General features: G+C 44.9%; 7 protein-coding genes across 7 annotated transcripts; 2 read left to right on the forward strand and 5 right to left on the reverse strand.

Annotated features, from left to right (window-relative positions):
* Positions 1-1,229: 1,229 nt before the first annotated feature.
* On the forward strand, positions 1,230-1,944 carry N7469_005053 (uncharacterized protein; the record flags this gene model as incomplete). Its single annotated transcript, XM_056643973.1, has 3 exons — positions 1,230-1,391; positions 1,475-1,803; positions 1,863-1,944. 3 exons carry the CDS (start codon positions 1,230-1,232, stop codon positions 1,942-1,944), a joined length of 573 nt encoding a protein of 190 aa, XP_056500787.1.
* A 5,250-nt stretch (positions 1,945-7,194) lies between these two features.
* Positions 7,195-8,145, reverse strand: N7469_005054 (uncharacterized protein; the record flags this gene model as incomplete). Its single annotated transcript, XM_056643974.1, has 1 exon — positions 7,195-8,145. The coding sequence occupies one exon, from the start codon at positions 8,143-8,145 to the stop codon at positions 7,195-7,197; it is 951 nt and encodes a 316-aa protein (XP_056500788.1).
* A 556-nt stretch (positions 8,146-8,701) lies between these two features.
* N7469_005055 (uncharacterized protein) lies at positions 8,702-9,040 on the forward strand (the record flags this gene model as incomplete). Its single annotated transcript, XM_056643975.1, has 1 exon — positions 8,702-9,040. The coding sequence occupies one exon, from the start codon at positions 8,702-8,704 to the stop codon at positions 9,038-9,040; it is 339 nt and encodes a 112-aa protein (XP_056500789.1).
* A 1,775-nt stretch (positions 9,041-10,815) lies between these two features.
* N7469_005056 (uncharacterized protein) lies at positions 10,816-13,167 on the reverse strand (the record flags this gene model as incomplete). The annotated part of the gene is made up of 1 exon (XM_056643976.1): positions 10,816-13,167. One exon carries the CDS (start codon positions 13,165-13,167, stop codon positions 10,816-10,818), a length of 2,352 nt encoding a protein of 783 aa, XP_056500790.1.
* Positions 13,168-14,799: 1,632 nt separating this feature from the next.
* N7469_005057 (MoaD/ThiS family protein) lies at positions 14,800-15,066 on the reverse strand (the record flags this gene model as incomplete). The annotated part of the gene is made up of 1 exon (XM_056643977.1): positions 14,800-15,066. The coding sequence occupies one exon, from the start codon at positions 15,064-15,066 to the stop codon at positions 14,800-14,802; it is 267 nt and encodes an 88-aa protein (XP_056500791.1).
* A 238-nt stretch (positions 15,067-15,304) lies between these two features.
* On the reverse strand, positions 15,305-16,563 carry N7469_005058 (cystathionine gamma-synthase; the record flags this gene model as incomplete). The annotated part of the gene is made up of 2 exons (XM_056643978.1): positions 15,305-16,348; positions 16,411-16,563. The coding sequence occupies 2 exons, from the start codon at positions 16,561-16,563 to the stop codon at positions 15,305-15,307; spliced, it is 1,197 nt and encodes a 398-aa protein (XP_056500792.1).
* A 230-nt stretch (positions 16,564-16,793) lies between these two features.
* Positions 16,794-20,569, reverse strand: N7469_005059 (uncharacterized protein; the record flags this gene model as incomplete). Its single annotated transcript, XM_056643979.1, has 6 exons — positions 16,794-16,867; positions 16,929-17,275; positions 17,327-17,378; positions 17,431-17,628; positions 17,688-19,900; positions 19,959-20,569. The coding sequence occupies 6 exons, from the start codon at positions 20,567-20,569 to the stop codon at positions 16,794-16,796; spliced, it is 3,495 nt and encodes a 1,164-aa protein (XP_056500793.1).
* Between the last annotated feature and the right edge of the window lie 1,107 nt (positions 20,570-21,676).

A 21,676-nucleotide genomic window follows, 5' to 3' on the forward strand; every position in this document is an offset into this window, starting at 1 on the left:
CTAGGATATTACCATAATCCCACTTAATTTCGACCAGAAAACCTATGAGAACTTGGTATATAAATTCAGCTTGTCATAAATCTGTTAAGGAATAGATGGTTAGTGATAATCTTCGGCTTCCAGGAATTTCTTTGAGTCTCAGCTTCTCAGCTCATTTTCGTCTTATTGCTTGGCTGGCTGGTGAGTATGTCATTGCTTCAACAACCTGTCGCTTTGACATTCGTTGGAGTGAAACAGTCGGAGATGACAGATCAACCCATTCACTCACCCAAATCTCAATTGAAGAATGGGGCTATGTAGATCCTTTAACTAAGTTCTAGACTGATTCCAACATGTTAAGATGTACGACTAACCCGCAAGCAACCACAACACTGGAACAGCAGCTATTTTCAACAAATGCCATACTTGAAACATGATCGACCTCGCATCCACATCCTAGCTAGATCCAAGCCTGTTCCTGATTTATTTATGTAGCCGCCTGCGTCAGAATGCAAAATCCCAGTGGAACGAGTGGCTGCGAAGCGCCCGTCGGAATTAGGGTTTCCCTTCCAAGCGCCGCAGTGGAGACTTGTCTTCGCGCGCGACCACACATACCCCTACTAATTGACTACTACATATGCATCCCATGAAAATCTGGATCTTAAAAAAGCAAAATGAGATGAGGCGAAGCTATAGCTGTCATTTCTGCACGTTGTAATTCTGGGGCTGGAGCTCTTGTGTGGAGATGGCTGTGGTGGAGAGAGGATACGCAACCTTGATTTGCTGCTGTCGGCGCTTGGGAACCAAAGAGACAAGCAATGACAATAATACGATGAGGCTATGATTCACACCCAGAAAAGGTCCAGATTCGTCTTATGTTTTGAACGCTTCTAGATTTGCCCGGTCTAGATCGTGTGTCTTCTTTCTTCTGATTTCTCGCAGGAGGCTACGGTCTTTGATGAGTCTATATAAGCCTGTCTCAGCCTTCCTTTGTCTCTCCATCTTCATTATTCAATTCTATCTTTACTCGCTATTCCCTTTCTTCCTTAATCTCTATCCTGGACATCCTTCACACTCCTTCAAGTTCATTTGCAGTCTTCCAGCTATTCCTTGCACCTCGCCATTGCAGTATACTTTAACAACTGCTTCATTCCTTCAACTCTCGACTCTGTCGGATCTCCTTTACTTCATCAAGTACTTCGACATCTTTTATCAACTTTTGTTCGAAAACCACTGTGAATAATATCAAAATGGGCGGTCGCTACGGAGCTCTCGGTGCAACATTCCAACTCGCCCGGATTTTCCAGGTCTGCTCGTTAATCGCGATAATCGGCATGACGGCCAAATTCATCTCTTCCATCGTTTCAAACAACGCTACTCCTCCGAATATTCTCATCGCAACTATTTCAGTGGTACGTGCAAAGGATCTGACGGAGCAAGCCAAGGACGAGCTCATTGACTGAGGAATGACCATGGAAAATACTAACGAAATCAGACAACCATCACAGTCGTTTATTGTATAATTTCTGCCATTCTGTTCTTCGACGACATTCTCCCATTCTTGCCCAGCGCAGCTGCAGATTTCCTTGTACTTATCGCTCTCATCGTTGTCGCCGTCATAATGGGAAAACCTCTTTCCTACTTGAAGTGCTCTACCCTTTCCGAACTGGGATTCAAGGATGCGACCGTCTACGCATTCTCGTCCAAGCTTTCTGGATACATTGCAGAGATTAATGGAAAGATTGGTTACCAATCGTGGATCGGTGCATCGAAGGCAATTTGTCTGGAAACAAAGGCTATTTGGGGACTGAGTATTGCTCTTTGGTTAGTACAAAAACACATATATCTGAAATTCGAAATGAGAACAACGCTGACAGGAACAGTATCTTGTTTTTTTTCTCGACTATCTGCAGTATTTGCTTGTGGCGCCAGAAAAAGTCCATGGTGGCAGCCGAGGAGAAATAATCTTGAGATGGTTTATTGTCTTCTTAGTGATGTCGCTGCAGGATATGAGGGACTCAAGTGGTCCGCATGAAGAGGCACGATAGTGTGACCTGGAAGTAATACGATTGAATATGGAAAGGATGTGATGGTGGAACAGGAATGGCCAATTTGATTTCTTTTTGTCTTTGCATTGCGCTAATGATCTGATCCAAATGTTTACAGCGCACGGAGTTTATGCTTTGAGATAATATGAAGATGTCAGCTTACCTTCGCTAAATACATTTTTACTGACATGCCAAATTTGGCAAGTGGAGGATCGATATTTTATAACTTTGATGCACGTCTAAGCGAGTTGAGCATGCTCATGAGCACCCATGCTCATTGTTGAGCGGCCCCATGAGCCACACATTGCCCATGTCTAGGCACACTCGCGGACTGCGCCTGTGGGTGAGCGGCCTTCAAAGGTGATCACATCACAGCTAGTAGATTTAACTTCTCAATCGTTCACATAGCCAGTACTTTATCGCACGGCCTTGTTGGGTCTCATGGTTGTCGCCGAATAAAGGCCATATAAGCGCGGCGACGTGGCACTCTTTCTGGCCCACAATCAAACTTGTATCAGAATTCCTCAACTGCTTTAAGTCAGTAAAAAAATACTGCAGAACGCAGGGTGAATGCATTAAACTTTACAATAGGTGAAAATCTCTGTTATTATTTATTTATGGCGGGATATGAATGGACTGACTGACCGTTATCAGTTTTAGTGGAGAAACCAGTGTGTCTCGGGCGTAGTCCTGGTTCAAGCGAAGTGATGTAGAGATGTAGAGGCAGCAATTAGCCTGTCATCCTGGAGGTGAACCACAGCACACTGTGCATATTAGTACCAGTTCCAACAATAATTACTCAGTTTATCGGGGGTGAGCTTTTGATACTAAAATGAGAACAATTTCTATCTCTTGTACTGCTCTTCGCATTCAAAAATCTGTCCTGCCATTGTACAACTGGTATTTTTCGGGCTTCGTTCTGACGCCGGGTTAGAAGCCTCAAATAGAGCCATTTGTCATTTTACACCATATAAATGTTTAATTCGCCTGTCACAGTGCTACTGGGATTACTCTGGTATTTTGGCTGCATGGTTAGCCCGTTGATATCATTTGCTGCACCTCGGTTTTGGTTGTTCACTGATCAAATAAATCGGATTTTGCTCTCCTGACAATGCCACACGGTGGTCTGATCGGTTTTGGTAGGATGGACAGAAGTGAAAAGTGAATTTAACTTGAATTATCATTTCTCGAGGCTCCCAGTCAGTTTCTTTGATTACGTTCGGCTTTAAACACTATTGACGAGGTAGTTGTAGAGGTAAGAAGGTTGGTATGTTTGCCCAATGTATATCAAGTATTTGACGTACCCATTTATATACGACGAAGAGCTTTTAAAGTCCTTCCAGTGACTAGAAATGGCTCGCGATACTCAAAAAAATTGCTAATCCCAATACATATGTGGCTGGTATGGACAGTCCCATCCGTATCTCCAATTTCCCCGACTCAGCATGTTGAGTTACATCTATCCAGGTCGTAACTCTGAACCGACCTGACAAACTGAATGTTATTACCCCAGACAGGATATATTCTCTCATTGATCTCTTTTTGGCCGTGGATTTAGATGATAGGGTCAAGGTTGTCATCTTGACAGGCGCAGGCAAGGCATTTAGCGCTGAAATCGACCTAAACGGAGACCACAGCCAATTGTAAAACCAAGTGCGCCCTACTGAAATGCGCGATCCGGGAGGTATACTAACATTTTCTATGTTCAATTGTAGCAAGCGTATTATAGTGGCATATAATGGTCTGCCCGTTGGTATTGGCATGAGATCAACTCTAGCGGCGGCTATTCGGTCAGTATCTGTCTCGATCCATTTGGTCTTTATAATAACCACACTACAGCTTTGCGCCTCACAATTCAGAATTCGGATTCCCATTTTCAAGCATTGGCCTTACAATGGAGTCTGCTAGCTCCTTTTCCCTCCCGCGTATGGTTGGCTATAGCAACGTGCTACCTATTTGCCAGCAACTGGAAAACGATATTTCGCGCATTCACCTGTTCTACACGGGGTCTTTGCAGAGCTTCTGCCGGAGCCTAAGGACGTTATTCCCCGTGCAGTCGAACTTGCCCAGGATATATTATCCAACTTTAGCACCATGGCAATTCATTTAAATCGGTAGCTGATTTGGCGGAACCCTGGGTCTGCAGAAGTCGCACATTTGATTGATAGCCCTCTACTATACCATATGTTTGGTGGAAAGTAAGATTTACGTAGCCTGCAGTCTTATTTCATCCCCTCGGTGTGATACTAACTTATTCAGAGACCATTTTGAATTCAAAAAAATCCTTCTTAACAAACAGTAGCCTGCGTTTACCGATGAATTATCAAAGGATGCGCCTCAGACCTACCCTTGGTGGAACGAGTTATCAGTTGAGACAAGACCAAGTTCTCGAAAAGCCCAGAGAGGAAAGCTATAGATGAGCTTGATTTCTGGTATCTTCTCGAGTGCAGTTAAATCTTATTCTTAGCACACCGCGCATTTACCCGATTTTACATTCTTTTGGTTGAATGTAGCTACTGCACCGAACATAGTAACGAACAACAGGATTCGTATGAGTTCACAAGGTAACCCTAGTATCTGTTCATATGGAGCCTACTTGAATAATCATGTTTAGAATTGTATAGAGGACAATTTTCAACTAGATTTATTCTTGATTTATAGTAGAAGAATAAGCTTTTGTTGGAGATTCGTTTTACTACGTGCTACCTTTGCTGCATACTATAATTAGAGTGGCTATCTTGGTTATTGAAGACTTGAAAGAAACGCTATTAGGATTGCATAATTGCATTCACATTACACAATAATGGTCTTTATACAACAATGAGATTCAATAACAGATAATAGTTTTCAAAGTCGAGGATAACATCTTAGACCTTGAATGCCATTGTCATATTATACTCGGAAGGCCGCCCATTATTTTGGGTATTTTTAGGTTCGGCCAGAGGTTATAAAAGCAGCGAAGTTGTCCTGGAGTTCGAGTCTTTTTCTCATCAACGAACCGTATTTCAAATCATATCAAAGATTAAGTAGCACCCTGATATTTATACGGAAGAATAATATTGACACCATATCGAGATGGAAGGCCAGGGCCCAGGGCCTGTGCTAACATGTGCTGTTGAAGGGTGCTCCGGAGAGCTTGTGGATTTTTTTCATTGCGCAGACCATCAAGATGGGTCAGGCTTAGTTGAGTGCCCAATCCCAGGGTGCAACAATGAGCAAAATCTTACAACAGGGCTATGTGAACTGCATTCGACTGAGTTCAACTCAGGTGGACCAAGCTGGGGAACTTGCGCCGTTGGAGGATGCACTGGAGCGCTCGTAGACTACCTTCATTGTGCAGAGCATCAAGATAAGTCATACGCAAATGTGTGCCCACTTCCTGGATGTACTAATGAAAAATCTGGGAAAAATTTATGTGACGAGCATTGGAATCGACTCAATGATGATGTTTCGCGTTGCACCGTCGACGGATGCTTCAAAGAGCTTGTAGACTTCCTTCATTGTGAAATCCATCAAGATAAGACAAGTCAAACTCAGTGCCAACATCCAGGATGTACCAACGAGAAAACTACCAAAGGACTATGTGAGCAGCATTGGAATCAATTCAATGGGGATGTCGTGATCTGTGAGTCTCCTGGTTGCACCTCAAAGAAAGAGAAGAAAGGTTTATGCCTTCAACATTGGAAAGAATCAAACGCTGATGCAAAATTCTGCGGGATGCCTCAGTGCAACAATATAAAACGCAAACAGGGTCTATGTCATAAGCATTGGAACTTGATGCACTCAAGTACTAACATCTGCGAGGTCTCTGGTTGTAACAATATACGCCACATGAAAAGCTTATGCGTCAAGCATTGGAGCGAAATGCATCCTGAAAAGTCCAAATGTCAATTCACCAGTTGCAATAACAGGAAGAAAATGAAAGGAATGTGTATTAAGCATTATAAAGCAATGAATCCCACTGAGATGACCTGTGAGTTCCCGGGATGTACTAGATGGAAGCGAGTTGGGAAATTTTGCACAACACATCTTAATGAAATAAGCCCTGGCGCCCATGAGTGCGAATTTCCAGAGTGTGGTAGACGAAAATACAGACGTGGACTCTGTCATCTGCATTATGCTGGTGGGGATTATCCGCCTCAAGCCCCAAAAAATAAAAACCCCAAAAGGACTTGCCACCAGGGTGATTGCTTGAATGATATTTATGTGGATGGATTATGTGGTCAGCATGTTAAGGAATTGCACCCGGAAATGGTCCCAGCAGATGCATGCACACATCCTGAATGCTTCAACAAGCAGTCTAAATACGGAATGTGTGATGAACATTTTGTTGAGCCAAATCTTGAAGATCCTGCATGGAGGGGGAGTGTTGGTATGTGAATAAATTTGAGAGATTTTGTCCATTATGAATAGCTACTTAGTACAATCTGGTGATTTCGACTGGTATAGTTTCTGCCACATTATGAGCTGGCTTGAAAACACGCATAGATGAATGTACATGGTAAGAGTAGGCAGTCGAATGAGAAGAGAAGATAAATATAAATCTCGCTTGAATTCCTTAGATACAATATCTCTAATGCTTTTCCTTTTAAATAGTATGTATAGGCCTAGTTTGCACAATGTCACAAATGCACTCAATTCGACTTGTAAATATCCTCATGCATTGAGGACTGCTGAAAAATTATCGGTGACAGATTCAAGACCGAAGACACGGCTATAATAGAGAATAAGTTGCTAGTGAGAATAGGTATTTTTTGTCATTTTTGGACCAAATGTGGACAGGCTGTCTTCTATGTCCAGGTTATTCCTTACGGACCTGGACATGAACCCAACAATTCATAATGGGGAACAACCACCGAGTCGTTAGCATACGCTCCTCTACCAGTTTTTTTTTGGTCCTTTCTGATTGAATGTTTGATGATGTTCATTCTTCTTGGGCTATCTTTCCTCACAGTCAAATTAAACCAGCCATTGGACGGATCATGCTTCCTACAATCTGAACAAAGATAAAGGACTAGATACTGCAAACATTGGTGTCTTGAATTGGAATTAAAAACCGAGGAGCTACCCCAATGAGTCTCAAATCAGAGAGATATGTCTCCTGGATAGTAAGGGATATTTGAATAGTGTTGACTAGGAGAAAAATAAAGAAATACCGCTCCATTGGCTAATTCCTTGGAGGCACACGAGCCTTTAGAATGGACTTGACTCTCCAGACTTGCCGGGCGATTCGAAGTAGGTCATCTCTCTCCATGACGAGGTCCGCCTCCCCTCCTCTTGCTTCTCGAAGGAAAAGGCTCCTGAATGGAATTGTGAAGGTGCCCTGAATCACAGGGTCTTGGTTTCCCTTTGGCGGCTTGATTGTCATCCTCTGGGTCTGCTGGACGATGTACCGGGGGCTGATTGATTTGGTGGGCTTGTTGACAAGTTCGAACTGTTCAATCGAAATGTTCTGGGTCCTTTCTCTGACAAAAATCGCCATTGCAAATTTGATATCTTGATGGGTGCCTAGCAGCCATGCCCGAATATCATCGCTGATTTGAGATTGTGATTCGGAGTACGCTGTCTCAAGTATGAGTGATGGCCATTCCATCGTTCGAGGTGGCGTGATACTGAAAGGGTGAACAGCCTGGTCAGCTCTTTTTCTGCGAACCATAAGTGGCCCCTCATTGGTATGTCGTAGATTTCCGGGCTCATCGTATAGATTGAGAGCATAATTGGTCGTTCCTGTAAATATGAGACTGTCGCTGAGGTTCATATCTGAGATTTTGCGTTCAATCCATCTGGTGATTGCCATTGACGCCGTACTATGGTAAATTGACTCCATTTTAAGGAAGAGTGTCTCAGCTTCAGGATTATAAATGTAGGCACAGTTGTGTGCGAGCTCGTGGTCTGAACATTGAATGGCATCAAATGCTGACTCATCAACATTGGTAAATAAAAACCACGGCCCGTTAGCACGAGACTCGTCCACTAAACTGGTGGCTATTGAGGCTAGATCTTTCAAAAAATTGGGCAAATCGATGAAAATATACTCCATTCCATCAGTAGGCCACCTGTCTAACAAATACTGGCCTTTGTAGACAAAATCTGCCTGCGGGGTTGGGGACGCCATCATCTCAAGCAATTTGACACAACCGAACTAGTATGTTGTAATATTCACATCCAGTCAAAAGGATGAGATCCATTCAAGCACCTTGAACTGTGATTTGGACGTTGACTGAAGCCCAACTATATATATACAGTTGTAGTTGTGTATACTATCATTATGACATCCTACCTTGGATGTCATAATGATAGCCTAAACAATCACAAAATCAGACCCATATTTGGAATCCAAAAGAACCAATTAGAAGAATAGATGAAAAGTATAACCATGCTTTATCAAGGACTACAGCACTTATTAGCCGCCGTACGCAAAAATTAGTAATCTCTCTTGTCTAATCAGTCCGTCATAGGCTGCTGGAGATTAGGGTCCGATATTGTGGAGAATGGTCTGTCCACATTTGCTACGAGATTGAACTGATACTAGTAATTCCCAATTATATTCTTGCAGTCTTTCAAATTGGTAGCGATAATGTTTCGACATTTCAATTGATTAGGTACAATAGTTTTTAACATTTTCGTTATTTCAATACTATAATCTTTATCCATTGGAAACTGGGCAGTTTCCAATGGATAGCGGCACTGAAACAATCACCGAGATGCGTATTAATAGATATGAAACGGGAACCACATACCACACACAGACTGTCACGGTTACTTTTGACGAATCAGAGAAGCCTCACTACAGTGCTTTCACTTATGCGCCTGCGATCACAATGCTTTACCAAGAGTCTGACTTGCACTCTGCTTCTGCAACCTTGTCTGGTACGGCTGAGACTGCCGCTACTACTTCTAATGCAGCTGTTAGAGTCTCTGCCAGCGGTTCTGTTTGGAATGGATTTGCTTCTGTGGTGGGTGTTTGGGCCGCAGCTGCTGTCCTGGGGGTTGGTATTATTCTTCCTTGGTGAATATAGACATGTATTATTATTTAGATTGAACCTTAGGCGTGAAGAAATATAACATTAACATTAATTTGATAATTGAAGCCCTCTTAATATTATTGCTCAAAAAAGGTGTACTCAGTATACACCTTTAGGCAGGGCTGCCTTGGGTATGTTTGCACCACGGTAGCAGATCTCACTGAAGTATAGAGCTAACAAGAACCAGATTATACGTTGAAGTAGAAAACCTGGATATTTGTGTTCAATACTTGATTCCCATCGAATCATTCAACCATGTGCTATCTCCTGAATTAGTTCCAATTTGACATACTACTGATAGCAGTAATAGCCCCGGATTCGCCGCAGCAATGAGTCTGTCTACGAATAAACATTCACTTGGGTACAACTTGAAGATAATCGATATTCATATGCAGTGCGGACATTGCCTTCCGGCTCTGCGGAAGTAAATAGTCTAGTCTATCACGACGGTCTATATAGGCAAACACTCTTTCATGATCTTTCAATTCACCACCCAAGAACTCTACTGGTCTTCTTCAACTCATATTGTCCCTGTTCACGCTCGGGCTTACGAGTAGATCTGACAAGTCGGCCACCAGGAACTGAAAAGTCAGCATAAGTAATTTTCTTAGGGGGGTCTCTGCTTCTCTTTTCCTTTATATTTGGCTTTCTTGTCCGCTACTCTGCGCTCAGCTGTTTTCCTAGTTCCACTACAGGCGAGATATAATAGTAATGGACTTGGCTTCTTGCTTCCTTGAGCTCGACGAGGCATTCTGGTAGTATGGTCCGAACATTTACCTTTGTACGAACTACTGGCTTCTCCTATTCCAAATCCTAATTAGCTTTAAAATGTTTGAATTGGCTTAGAATGACCTACCTCTAGGGGATCGACTGAGCACCAATGCTCCGTCACGGCGTTTCTGCGCACTGGAGTATGTCTCACTTCGAAAATTGCGACTGGGGCTCGGCATGGGAGATTTCTGATATACCGATTAGATATAGAAGCCTATTTTGGGATCCTTAATTGAATGTACTGACTGCAGAGAGGTTTATAAATGATTTTCCTAGTCCCACCTCGAGCAATCTCTAAAACAATCCCATTTTCCTCCATAAAGAAAGCTTAAATTAGATTGAAAGGGATACGATGAGATCATTCATCTCTCTCTCTTTTTCGACAAAAACATTATTTCCGAAACCTTTGTCCGTGACGTTGATCAAAGGAAGATCACTAACGGAACGAAAGATTTCTGTGTGGTGCCAATGCGGATGTTTCTAGATGAGACACATTGTATTGAACTTGAATGAGGCAGGACTCAAAGAAGTATACAGATCCCTGGAGCCATGACGGATGTACAGGAGTGGAATACAGAAGTAATTACGCCCAATATCATGCATCTACAGTATAGGTCTTTCTGAAGGACAGAAATTAGACAGCAAGTACTAGTGTAGTGGGGAGTATCGGCCTGCCTGCCAGTAGAAGGATTATGTAAGGGAATTGGCCTAATTTGGAAGGGAGCTTATATACATTCATTTAGATAGCATCTTTAGCATCACACAGAGATCAATTACACGAGTTCCAGCCTATTCGAGAGAGTGCTGGCAGTTAGCCCTAGTTGGGGTGTTGTTTATCCTCATCCTTCTGCCCCATTCGACCTGCACGTACCCACCGTGTTGCCTCGAGCATCCTATCCCGTTACACTAGTATGACCACCCAAGTCTAAAAGCAAGATGGAAACAAATGAACTTGCGAGAATCACATTTATTCATACAGCAAACTACCGCTATCAACCTCCACGTCTGATCTTGCTGAGCTCCGACGGAGTCAACGGCTCACTATCCCCTTTATAACATTCATACCTTCTAGATCGTCGCAGTGGCTTTCCTTCCCCAAGACCAACGCGACCAACGGGAATGATTGGATCATCATTAACAGTTCCAGCATCACGAACAACGCCAGAAACTTCATCCAACTCCTTTATATTTTTAGTCTTGCGCGAAACCAGCATCGGGAAAATTCCACTTCCATAGAAGGCTCCGAAACGGAGCATTGCAAAGGAATCTAGTCGTGAAGTCCAGCGTGGATTCACACTTCCATAAAATGCGAGAGCAATCAATGGAATGATCCACAGACCCAGGAAAATAGTTGCAACAATTATACCGGCCACCGTAGACTCTGGGGCTCCGATTTCCGCGCCGAGATCTTGATATATATCGAATGTAGGATATAGAGCTTCGACGAATCGCTTGTTCACAAGGAAAGCGGCGGCATCAAAAGTATTTTTCAGAACTTCTCGATCATTGAACATAGAATCAAGCCATCTTGCCACCAGGTCGTGGGGGTTAGAAGAGTAATAATAATTCCCAATCTCCGAAAAATAGCTCGAGATACACGAATCCGTGCCCACATAAGAAAGTCCTGACGCGGAGTACATGTTCATAAGAGGAGCCAATTCAATGCAAAGAGAATTGGCCCTTGAATAGTCAATGTCACCGCTGGAAATATTGGCATCAATCAATTTTCTTTTCATCGAGTCGTATTCAGCAAAGAAGGTATTGAGAAAGGATCCGGGGCCGAAGATAGCGAGCGCAGTTGTCATCAAGGGTCCCTTTCTCGCAGTCATCATATGCTTCCATGGGAGTGTCTCGTCGGTAGTAATTGTGGAATTGTCTGTATCATCAGATTGGCGTTTCACCTGGCGGCTGGGATTGTAGTAGTATCGCGCAGCCTGTCGAACACATCCATAGCCACCTTCCTCGCAACCTCCCGTGGGATCCGAGAAAAACAACGGGCTTGCAGTCTGATTGTTCATGTAATTCGGGAGCTCGAAGTATCCAGCTATTGTTCGAAGATTGATCTTGTAAAGCGTGCCATTGGCTAGAGGAGATAACGAATAATCTATATCCGGGTTGGTCACGTTGATGTAGAGTGTTTCGCTAAATTCCTGACGATCCCGTGTCTCTACCCAAGGGGACCCTGTGCTGGTGGACATCATGCAAGCCGATATTTCCCAGGTTCTGTTATTCTCATATGTACCTCCCGGGTTTCGCGTGTAAACGGATGAGTACCTGGCGAATAGATTGGCGGACTCATATTCACAGTCTCGCGCATATTCACTTCTGTCGACTACTTGAACAGTAGCATTTGAATTGATACGAGGGGCGTATTGACGGAGAACTCCGCCATTGAACCCGTTGGGTAAAGGGCAATAGAACGGGTTGTTCATATCTGACAAGTTCTTGAAAGTAGCGAACTGTTGATGACCCCCTTCCTCCCAAAGCTGTGGCTGCCAAGTGTGTCTATCTGCCTTGGCAAAAGCACTGCGTGCCTGAACAACATCGCTTCCAAGAATATGATCTTGGTCTTCTCTCATACGGGAAAGGTCGCTTATTTGACCCATTTCAACTGGGAAAGTGGGAACATGCCGCGTCGTTGGGCTGATAACGATGGACTGAATCGGATAGATCAGAAGGGCGAAGAAGTGGAGAAAAATAGCCACAGCTAGAAAAGTACTTCCATTCTTCTTCCAGCCTCCAGAGAATATGTCTGCAATGATTGTACCATCCATCCAACGACGATCGGCCAAGTTCATAACTTGACGCATAGTCAAACTCAACCCATCCTTCTGATTCTGAACGAAGATCACAGCAGCGTAGGCGCAAACAGCGGAGGTCCATGGTAATACCAGCGCACTAGCGATGGACTGTATGATTCTTGCAGATCGATACAACCGTTCATCCAGCTTGTAGTTCAAATTCTTCGGGTAGTCGTTGTATCTGCCCGTATGAGGTTCCCAACTATGCGTACTTATTGGGCGGAATGATAAAATGACCAAAACAACCCAGGAGTACATAATCAGCGCAAGGAACAGAATCGTGAAGAATGGAAATTCTCCGGAGCGATGAAGTACTGCGCTATTCCCTCGCCCAGCAAATTGACCTGGAGGCGCCGCGCGCGAATATGCGGGCAATTCATCGTGCGGTTGGTGAGTTTCACCAGCAGCAGAGTTTATATCGTGTGTGGCACCAGCCCGAGTCACATCTTCACCATAAATACTTGAAGTACCTGGTGTCATCTCCGATACACTCGAGCGCCTAGAGAGCGCCTGTAAGGCGATTTGACTATTCCGGCCCTCCATTCAGGGTATAAAATGGTTCCGGAAGTGAGCCACTTGCGCAAGAATGTGACAAAATCCCTTCTAGAAGTGGGAAACGATTCTTTAAAAGACCCCCTCATTTTGGTTCCGACTTGTCAGGCTAGTGATCTTGGCAATTGAACGCTCTTGTTTGGGTGGTAGGGGTTGGGGCAACACTGCATTGTCTTTCGGGCTGAGATGAGCCTCAGCACCAAATGAGCAGTCAGGAACTTGGCCACTCATGATTACTCCCAAGAGCCGCTAACAGGGCAAAAGATAGCCCAGTGGATTTACCACTTTTTAGGCGAGAGGTCCGTGAAAATCATCCGTTAATTGATCCGATTTAGCCGTGTCATCCCGAGATTGAAGATTGTAGTCGCATTGAAGACCCTTGATTTTCCCCTGTCTTTTCAACACCATCCTACAGGCACATTCCGATCTTGGCAACAGTATCTAACCATTGGTTTTCAACGTGGGGTCTACACCAGTCTGAGGTTGTACCGCTAAATACGAGCCATGGAGTGACCATTGGCTAGCGGACTCTGGGCGCCTTGCCAAGATGCCAAGAGAGAGGGACCATGTGAGCAATTGAGTTGTGCATGGCAAGGCTGGGATGAAAGTGCCACTTGGTGAGGATAGTTGCATGAGTGGAATCGACTACTATTTATGCTAATATGCACTAATTGAATTAGGATAATATGTCGCAAAGTCATCGCCCTGATAGTTCCTGTTAAGATGAAGTATATCAATCTGGATTTACTATCAACTTAGTGCTGTCTACCTAGATTACCGCGCAATCAACCTTGGAAGTCAGGTGAACAAACTTGAATGTGAAAATTGAATGAATAGAAGAAGGACTTGAATTTCAGATTGGACCAAAAATTATCTGCAAGTTCTGATTTTTGTTGCGCTGCAATTTGATTAATAAATAAGACTCCGCGAAATTTTGCCGAACGTCCCAATTTAAGAGAGCAACAAGTAGTATATCTATTGCGAACTGGTATAGTATATCATGATATTCCAGGGTTAATCCATTAAAATGGGTGTTGAAGTATTCTGTTTTGTCCAGCAATAGCTGTTGCATAATGATAAGTACGAATAAACCACTCGACCCCAGCGAGTAAGGTACTATATCTAATAACAGAAGATCTTTACTTTTAATACGATTAAAAGTGGTATAGGTATACCTCGCCTGGAGGTAACTGGACCCCTTTCAAATTTTTGAGTTACAGATATCAAGGATGCACAAATTCAGTAATCAAATTCGCCGGACGAGACGCAGATTCGAAGGCTTGCTAGACCTGGCACTCAGCATAGAAATCCTCGAAATCAGAATCGATAAAAAATAAAGGGGAAAAAAAGGGAAAGATAAACCAAAATACAAGAATCCCTATTCACATTCATCAACGGAATGCTTATAATCCACTACTATATTCACAGTTTAATCAAGCTCCTCATCCATTTCCAAACACCCATAATCAAGACTAAACTCGTTGACCCAGACCAAGATTCAAAATAACCTCATAATCAAGATCATCCCAACTCAATTATTCTCAAATACCTAATACACCATCAGCAACTGCACCCAAATCTTCACCGCAGATACAAACCTCATCAACACTCCACTAGTAAATCCTACCCCGAAGAAACAGGCGGAATAATAGCAACTTCATCCCCACCCTTAATAACCCCATTCTCCCCTTCGTCAACATACCCCCCATTCAAACTGATAGCCGATGACTTCAAAACATCGAAACCTGGATACCTCCTCTCTAATTCAGCGAAGAGATCTGAGATTGGTAGCGGGGCGGGGAGAAGTTCTGTGTTCTTTGAGGTATGGGTTGTTGCGGCGGCAAAGTAGTGGATTGTAAATGTTTCTGATTGGGGTGTATTTGAGGCCATTTTCCTTTAATATGAGAACTGAGATAGAGACTGAGATTGTGAGGTTGAAGAGTGTTACTTGAGATGTGGTGTTGTGAGGAGTGAAATTATGCTTATCGATTATCGCGGATGGACTTGCCGGATTCTCCCCGGACTCCGCCGACTTCATCATTTACTCCTATTCAACAATAGTGTTATTTACTAGAAGGATAATATAATACAATATAACAAATTCAAATAAAGATATATATGTCGCCATCTATTTACTAGCCAACTTCAGAAAAGCATTCACCAAATCCCCCTTCAAATCCTCCCAATTCTCCAATCCAACACTAATCCTCAATAATCTCCGATCAACACTCTTATCAGTCATGCTCCTCCACTCAATCAACGTCTCAACACCACCAAGCGAAGTAGCATGTTGAAAGAAATGCAAATAACTCGGTAAATACCTCGCAAACCGTTCCTCTTTCATAGTAATAGCAAAAACAGGACCAAATCCATTAGGCATTTGTTTAGATAACCAATCCCCTTCGCCCTTCGTATCCTGAAGACTAGCATGAAACACCTCCTTCAGAACAGACTGAACAGCAAATTCCACAGAATCCTTCGCTGGATCCGGAACCTGAAGTGAAGAATCCAACCATTTCACCAATTTCATCGCATTATCACTCTGTCTCTGAACTCGAATTTCAAGAGTTCGAAGACTTCGTACTCCAAGCCAAGACTCCATATTACCCATAACACTTCCAAGAAAAACTCGATCCGCAAATAATTGTTCATACCACTCTTCATTATTGGTAACGAGTACACCACACAATAAATCACTATGACCACCAAAATACTTCGTACCAGAATGCATGATTATATCCGCGCCGAATTTAAATGGTTCTTGTAAACCCGGCGGAGCAAAAGTACTATCAACAATGAGGAATGCGCCGCGGGAATGTGCTTTCTCCGCAAAATGAGATATATTGAAGGCTGTTCCTTTCGGGTTGACGGGGGTTTCGAGGAGAATTACATCTCCTGCTTCGAGGTCTTCGGCGGGACATTCCAGGGGGAGTTTCTTCAATCCCGTTGTGCGGGTGAATAGTGCGATGACACCGTGGCAGCCGTGATAACCTTCGCCGACGGATATACGGCGGGGGTTTAGGAGGGTTAAGGCTGCATGGAGGGCTGAGAGGCCAGAGGAGTAGGCGAGTGTTTTGCCGTTGAGGAGGGAGGAAAGGATTGTTTCGAAGCGGGTTGGATTTGGCCCGGACATACGGGAGTAAATGTGGGAGGTAGGGTCATGATCTGCCGACTACAAGATGTCAATTTAAGCCCTTGGTTTAGTGAATCGATAAAGAAAGAATCTAAGCATACGTGTACAGCATCGGCTGCTGGGACTAAAACGGCCGGGTCGCGGGGATACCGGAAAGTGGTAGCCACATGCAATGGAGGGGCAACGTCAGAAACCAGGTTTAACACATCATCAGCATGCAAAGAACGAGTAGAAGTGCCAGTAGGATGCGCCATGGTTATGCTATGTTCTTGGAATTGTATAAACAGGAAGAGTCGTCGGCAATGGCTGGTGTTATATGATACAATCGAGGGGCAGTGAGGGGGTGGTCACGTGGTGTGGGGAAGTATAGGAATAGACAGCATTTGATGAGCATTGAGCATTGAGCATTGATGTGGATGAGCATTGAGGATTTAAGCATTGATGATGATTGAGGATGAGGTATAACAGCAGAACATTAGATAGATCACCGACGGAGAGATCCCATACGAGACGGTTCGCGGACAGATCCTGGTAAGGCCACCTTGAAGTTGGTGCGGGCTATAAGAGTATTATCATTAGCATTGTGATCACACCATCACGAAAGTCAAACCAAACTCACCAGCCTCTGAATCAAACGTAATAGCAATATCGTCGTGTTCAATCGGATATTCAGGCATATCAAGACACACAAATTCCGAGCTCGCATCGTCGTCCTTTTTCGGTAGGGCAAACTTCGCATCGACAATACGGATGCCGAATTTACCGGACCGGCCGAAGGATTCGATATGATCGGTGCCTTTCAAAACGAAGTTCATGCAGGATCCATGATGGAAGTCGGCAAAGAATGCGAGTAGTTGCACCACTTTCTCTTGTCGTACAATCTGCACTCGGGCGAGATTGGCCTCCCACTTCTTATAAATGGGAACCATGCTGCGACGGCGAGAGATGGTGAAGGACGACGCAATACTAAACTGGTCAGCAAGGTTATTCATCAGATATCGGAGATATAACACTCACCTGTCGTAAATCACAGAAAATCCAGTCACCGCTTCCTCGAATGCATGAAGAGCTAAGAAATGTGAGCTGCGAAACCGAATCTAGGAATGATAATTGACACTTACCCTGCATATTGCCAAAGTCTAAACGACGAATCATGGGCTTGGCTGTGATCTTCTGAAGAAAATCTGCCACTTGATCCGGCATCTCAGGCCGAATAAGATTATCCGCCAATGAAACGGTAAGATCTTGCTGTGCTGGGCGATACAAGCTCATGCCAGTCTGGCTCTTCACGTCCAACCCAATCTTGAGTTCTCCAGGGCCTGCGAAGATTAGTATTTGAATTAGGCGATGTAGGAGGCGAAATTCGAAAGTCACTCACCCAGGTTGAACCTGTCTGTAACACTTCCCCATTCCGTAGCAATAAACGCCCTCAGATTCTCAGACAAAATCGTTGGACCATACCCATGATCCACGTACCCATGCTCTTGGTCAATGACTAACACATTACCAGCAGGGAATTGCAAATGGTTTATGGCTGCCTGGCCACTCCCCGCATCCCCAGGTTGTTCAATAGAGTAAGATCGGAGAGGATATTCAGGAGTCTTAGTTTCCCCCTCGCGAGGAGCCATACCCAGCAACACCGAGTGCATCCGAGTACGCTCTTCTGCCTCATGGAATGTCATCAGCAGGGACCGTGTACGTCCATCCTCGGTGACTTTAAGCAGAAGCGCAGCCGCCCCATCTTCTCCTCGTAGTAAACCGAAGACCACGGGCGACCCTTGGGCTAGATAATGACGAACACTGCTGAGAGTCTTGACTTTCGGACTTGTTAAGACTGCCAGTCGGAATCCGCGGTGTGCATTTCGTGTACCAGTTCCCTCGGTCACCTTAATATGGCGTTCGAACAACCGAATCCGACAACGTTCCAATGGCTCTGGTGGGAAAGCCTTTTGCGGACCAGGGTCCATATATTGGAACACCTTGAGCGTATTCTCGAAGACAACAGTCTCGCCAGGTTCAGGCGACAGACTACCCTCGGACTTTTGAGTGTACTTGACGATATTCCAAAGTGTCTTGAAGTCTTCTTCCTTGAACATCACATCCAGTTCAAACCCACGAGGGAGCTTCACCCGCATTGAATGTGTTCGAACCTGCCAATCCACATCCTCCCAGGTCGGTCCTTGCTTGCGGTCGGACTGAATCATGATGTTGACCAGTTGGCTCTGACTGGTAATTGCAGCAAACACATACCAATCTGAGCGCTCGCGGATAATTGTCAGGGCACACGGCATGGCATATTGCTGCTCCCCTTCATCCTCTTTGGAGCTCACGCATGCTTGTACAAACAGGCTGCCATAGCTGAAGTGCCTTGGCGTATCGCCGAGCGGCATCATCTGGAACAAACTCGGGCCCTTGCCGGGCTTATCCGCCAGCATGGACCGCGTCGCATTTCCAGAGAGCACGGCAGATACATCTGGGGCGAAGAAGGGATATCTTAGCCAGATGCTCGTATCCAGGTGACTGGGAGACTCCTCGTCGGCGATGATGACTCCGAGGATATTATTACGCTTGATGGACATTGAAAGAGAGCGCAGGTGGTTCAAAGTAGTCTGGTGCAGCGTGAGGGCATCAGCCAAGTCTCTGTTCCCCGTAGTGCTAGCCACTGCCAGCAAAGCATCTACACCCATATTCCCATATTGCGCAAGCTCGAAATGAGTGGGTACGATATTCTCGTTAATCCACAAAGACTTTCCGAGGTCGATCACAGCTTGTTTGGCATAACTAGCGGGCGCAGTTGCGCGTGATCGTGCAAAAGTTTCCAGTCGGGTTTTTCCCCGTAGAAACCACCAAACAGCCGCGCGCACCCACTCCATGAGAGACGTTTCCATCAATGGCTTCACGCTTTCCGCGGCCATCGTCAGAAGACTATCATATCTAGCAATATACTCTTTGAACTCATCGAACGCAGTGTCGCCCATCTGGTTGGCTACATTTCGGAGGGAAAACTTGGGCGGGTGCGGGCTTCGCGCCGGTTCGCGACTTGATGGCGGAGAGACCAACTGATTCACAGGAGAAGAAGCATGCGCAGGCGGCTTGGGAGGAGAAGACGGATCTGCCCCGGCTCTCGAGGGGCTCCCTGGAGTGAGACCTGCAGGAACGCGAGGGTCGACGGGACTGAGGTTGGCGGGCTGACGATGAACGGCTGGACTGGATGGATGCCGAATTGATTGTACAATTGACTTCAGAGAGGGTGCTTGTGCTTGAGGTGATGTGACGGACGTTGGAGGTGTTTCATAGTGCGATGCCGTCTCTCGAGGACTAAAAGCTGACGGATGCATTTCGGGAGGCGATTCAGGGCTCGGCACATCATCCTGGTCGTCATCCGCCGGGGATGCGACATCATCGGTATAGTGATTGTGCAAGGCTCGACCTTCCTCGGCCTGCATCTGATTGCGAACGCGCTCGGCGAATGAATGGGAATCAGGCGATCCCCGGAAAGAGAGTCGTGAACCAGGTTTATTGGGAATTCCCAGGGTGTTCAGTAGATCGGATTCATGCATATTCTGAGTAGGTGGTGGTCGTGAATTAGGACTGCCGCCTCTCTCACCAGGCGATCCTCCAGTATTTCCACCATATCGACGCTCCTCACCTTCGCCCAGCGTGGTGTTGACTCGGAGTGTCGGGAGTGGAGATCGCGAAGGAGCCCGTCGCGGGGGGGTTGGCCGCTTGTCGCTCGAGTGCTCGCTTGCGAGCATACGAGATCTCGACGGTGGGGATTTCCGACTCATCACCTCCCTCACCCATAATCTCGGGGGCGCGATCCGAGAAGCCAACTCTTAAACCTTTATTTTTACGCCGCCTGGTGGTGGGTTTCCGCGCGGGTTCAGCGGGCAGCGGGCGCGGTTGAGGAGGTGCTTGAGCCGGGGCCACCTGGTCAAAGTTGAAGGCGGCATAGTTCTCATTGACGACGGGAGGGATTGAAGGAGGAAGATTGGAAACATCTTGTGAAGAAGAGGTTTGGTGAATAGGGAGGGAGACTTGAGGGACATTGGAGTATTCTTTGGAGAAGTCGGCCTTGGGCGCAAGGCCATCCGAGGCGGTCGTGCGTGAAGTAGCTAGAAAGTCTTCGATTTGTTTGTCGGGAGTGGAGCGACTGCTTTTATCCTTAGAGAATAATTTATCTCTCCAGTGGGGTTTCTTCGCAGGCGCCGGCTTAGGCTGCTCAGCAGCCAAAAAGGCGAATGGGTCATCTGCAGGCATATCGGGGATGAAGAGGGAGTGATACCAGCGATGATACAGTCAACATCGCAAGACCCAGAAATGGAATGGAGAGGACCAGGAAACCAGTTCCTTGGAACGAGAATATGAAAAAGAGAGAAGAAAAAAAGACCCCCCCTTCCCCAGTATGCAAAAAGACACGAGACGATCGTCAGGGGGGGGAGTTGGTGGGGAGGGGGAAGAGTTGAATGAAGAGAAAGGAAGATTGGGGCAGTGCGAGAAGGCGGGGAGATTGGCAGGCGCGCAGACAGTGTACAGTGGTAGTATGCAGTACAGTAGAGCAGAATATAGTAAAGAAGAAAGAATAAGAGGGATAAGACAATACTGGAAAAAGATTAGACTGGTTCAAGTTTGTCCTGGTGGAGATGAGATCGGCGTAAAAGAGTGTACTCTGCTGATGTCGATGTCTGATGTGCTGGTTGGAAAGGGGACTGCAGGTCTATAGATAACTAGTAGACAGTACTACTACGCAGTTATAGTTAGTAGGTAGTAACTATAACTTATAGTTACTATAGTATCATACCCAGTGTACTATGTACACGATATACTGTAGTCAATCAGTCGAATCTAGGAGTACATGCCTGAGTAGTATGTTGAGTATGTACTGGACAGTAGTTAGTTATAGATGTATACAAATACTATTGATACTGCTGTATACTACACTAACATGCTAATTATTACCAATATTAGTTATGGCGAGTATATTTAGAACATCTACCATGATACTACTACATAGTACCCTGATTCAACTCTTAACTAGTCAACTACGAACTAACAACTAACAATAACTATCTAACAATATTCAACTGTTTCAACATGAAACACTCGTGATGCGCTAACCGAATCGAGCGAACTGGGCGGGTCGCTGACGAGGCATGCAATCGTGTATACTCGATCTACAACCGAGTATAATTACTATCCATAGTATTTTATTCTATTCCATTCTACTATTCATATATAATAATCTAGGTACTTATTCTTTTGTTCTGCTAGTTATTGTATACTATACTACTATGAATATAATATAATATAATATATTACACTATGTATAATATACATAGCTGACAATATCGGCTTCCCTCTTTAGTC

Source organism: Penicillium citrinum (assembly GCF_028827155.1).
Source record: "Penicillium citrinum strain IBT 23319 chromosome Unknown utg000004l:1.0-2404223.0:1.0-2405248.0, whole genome shotgun sequence".
NCBI lineage: Eukaryota > Fungi > Ascomycota > Eurotiomycetes > Eurotiales > Aspergillaceae > Penicillium > Penicillium citrinum.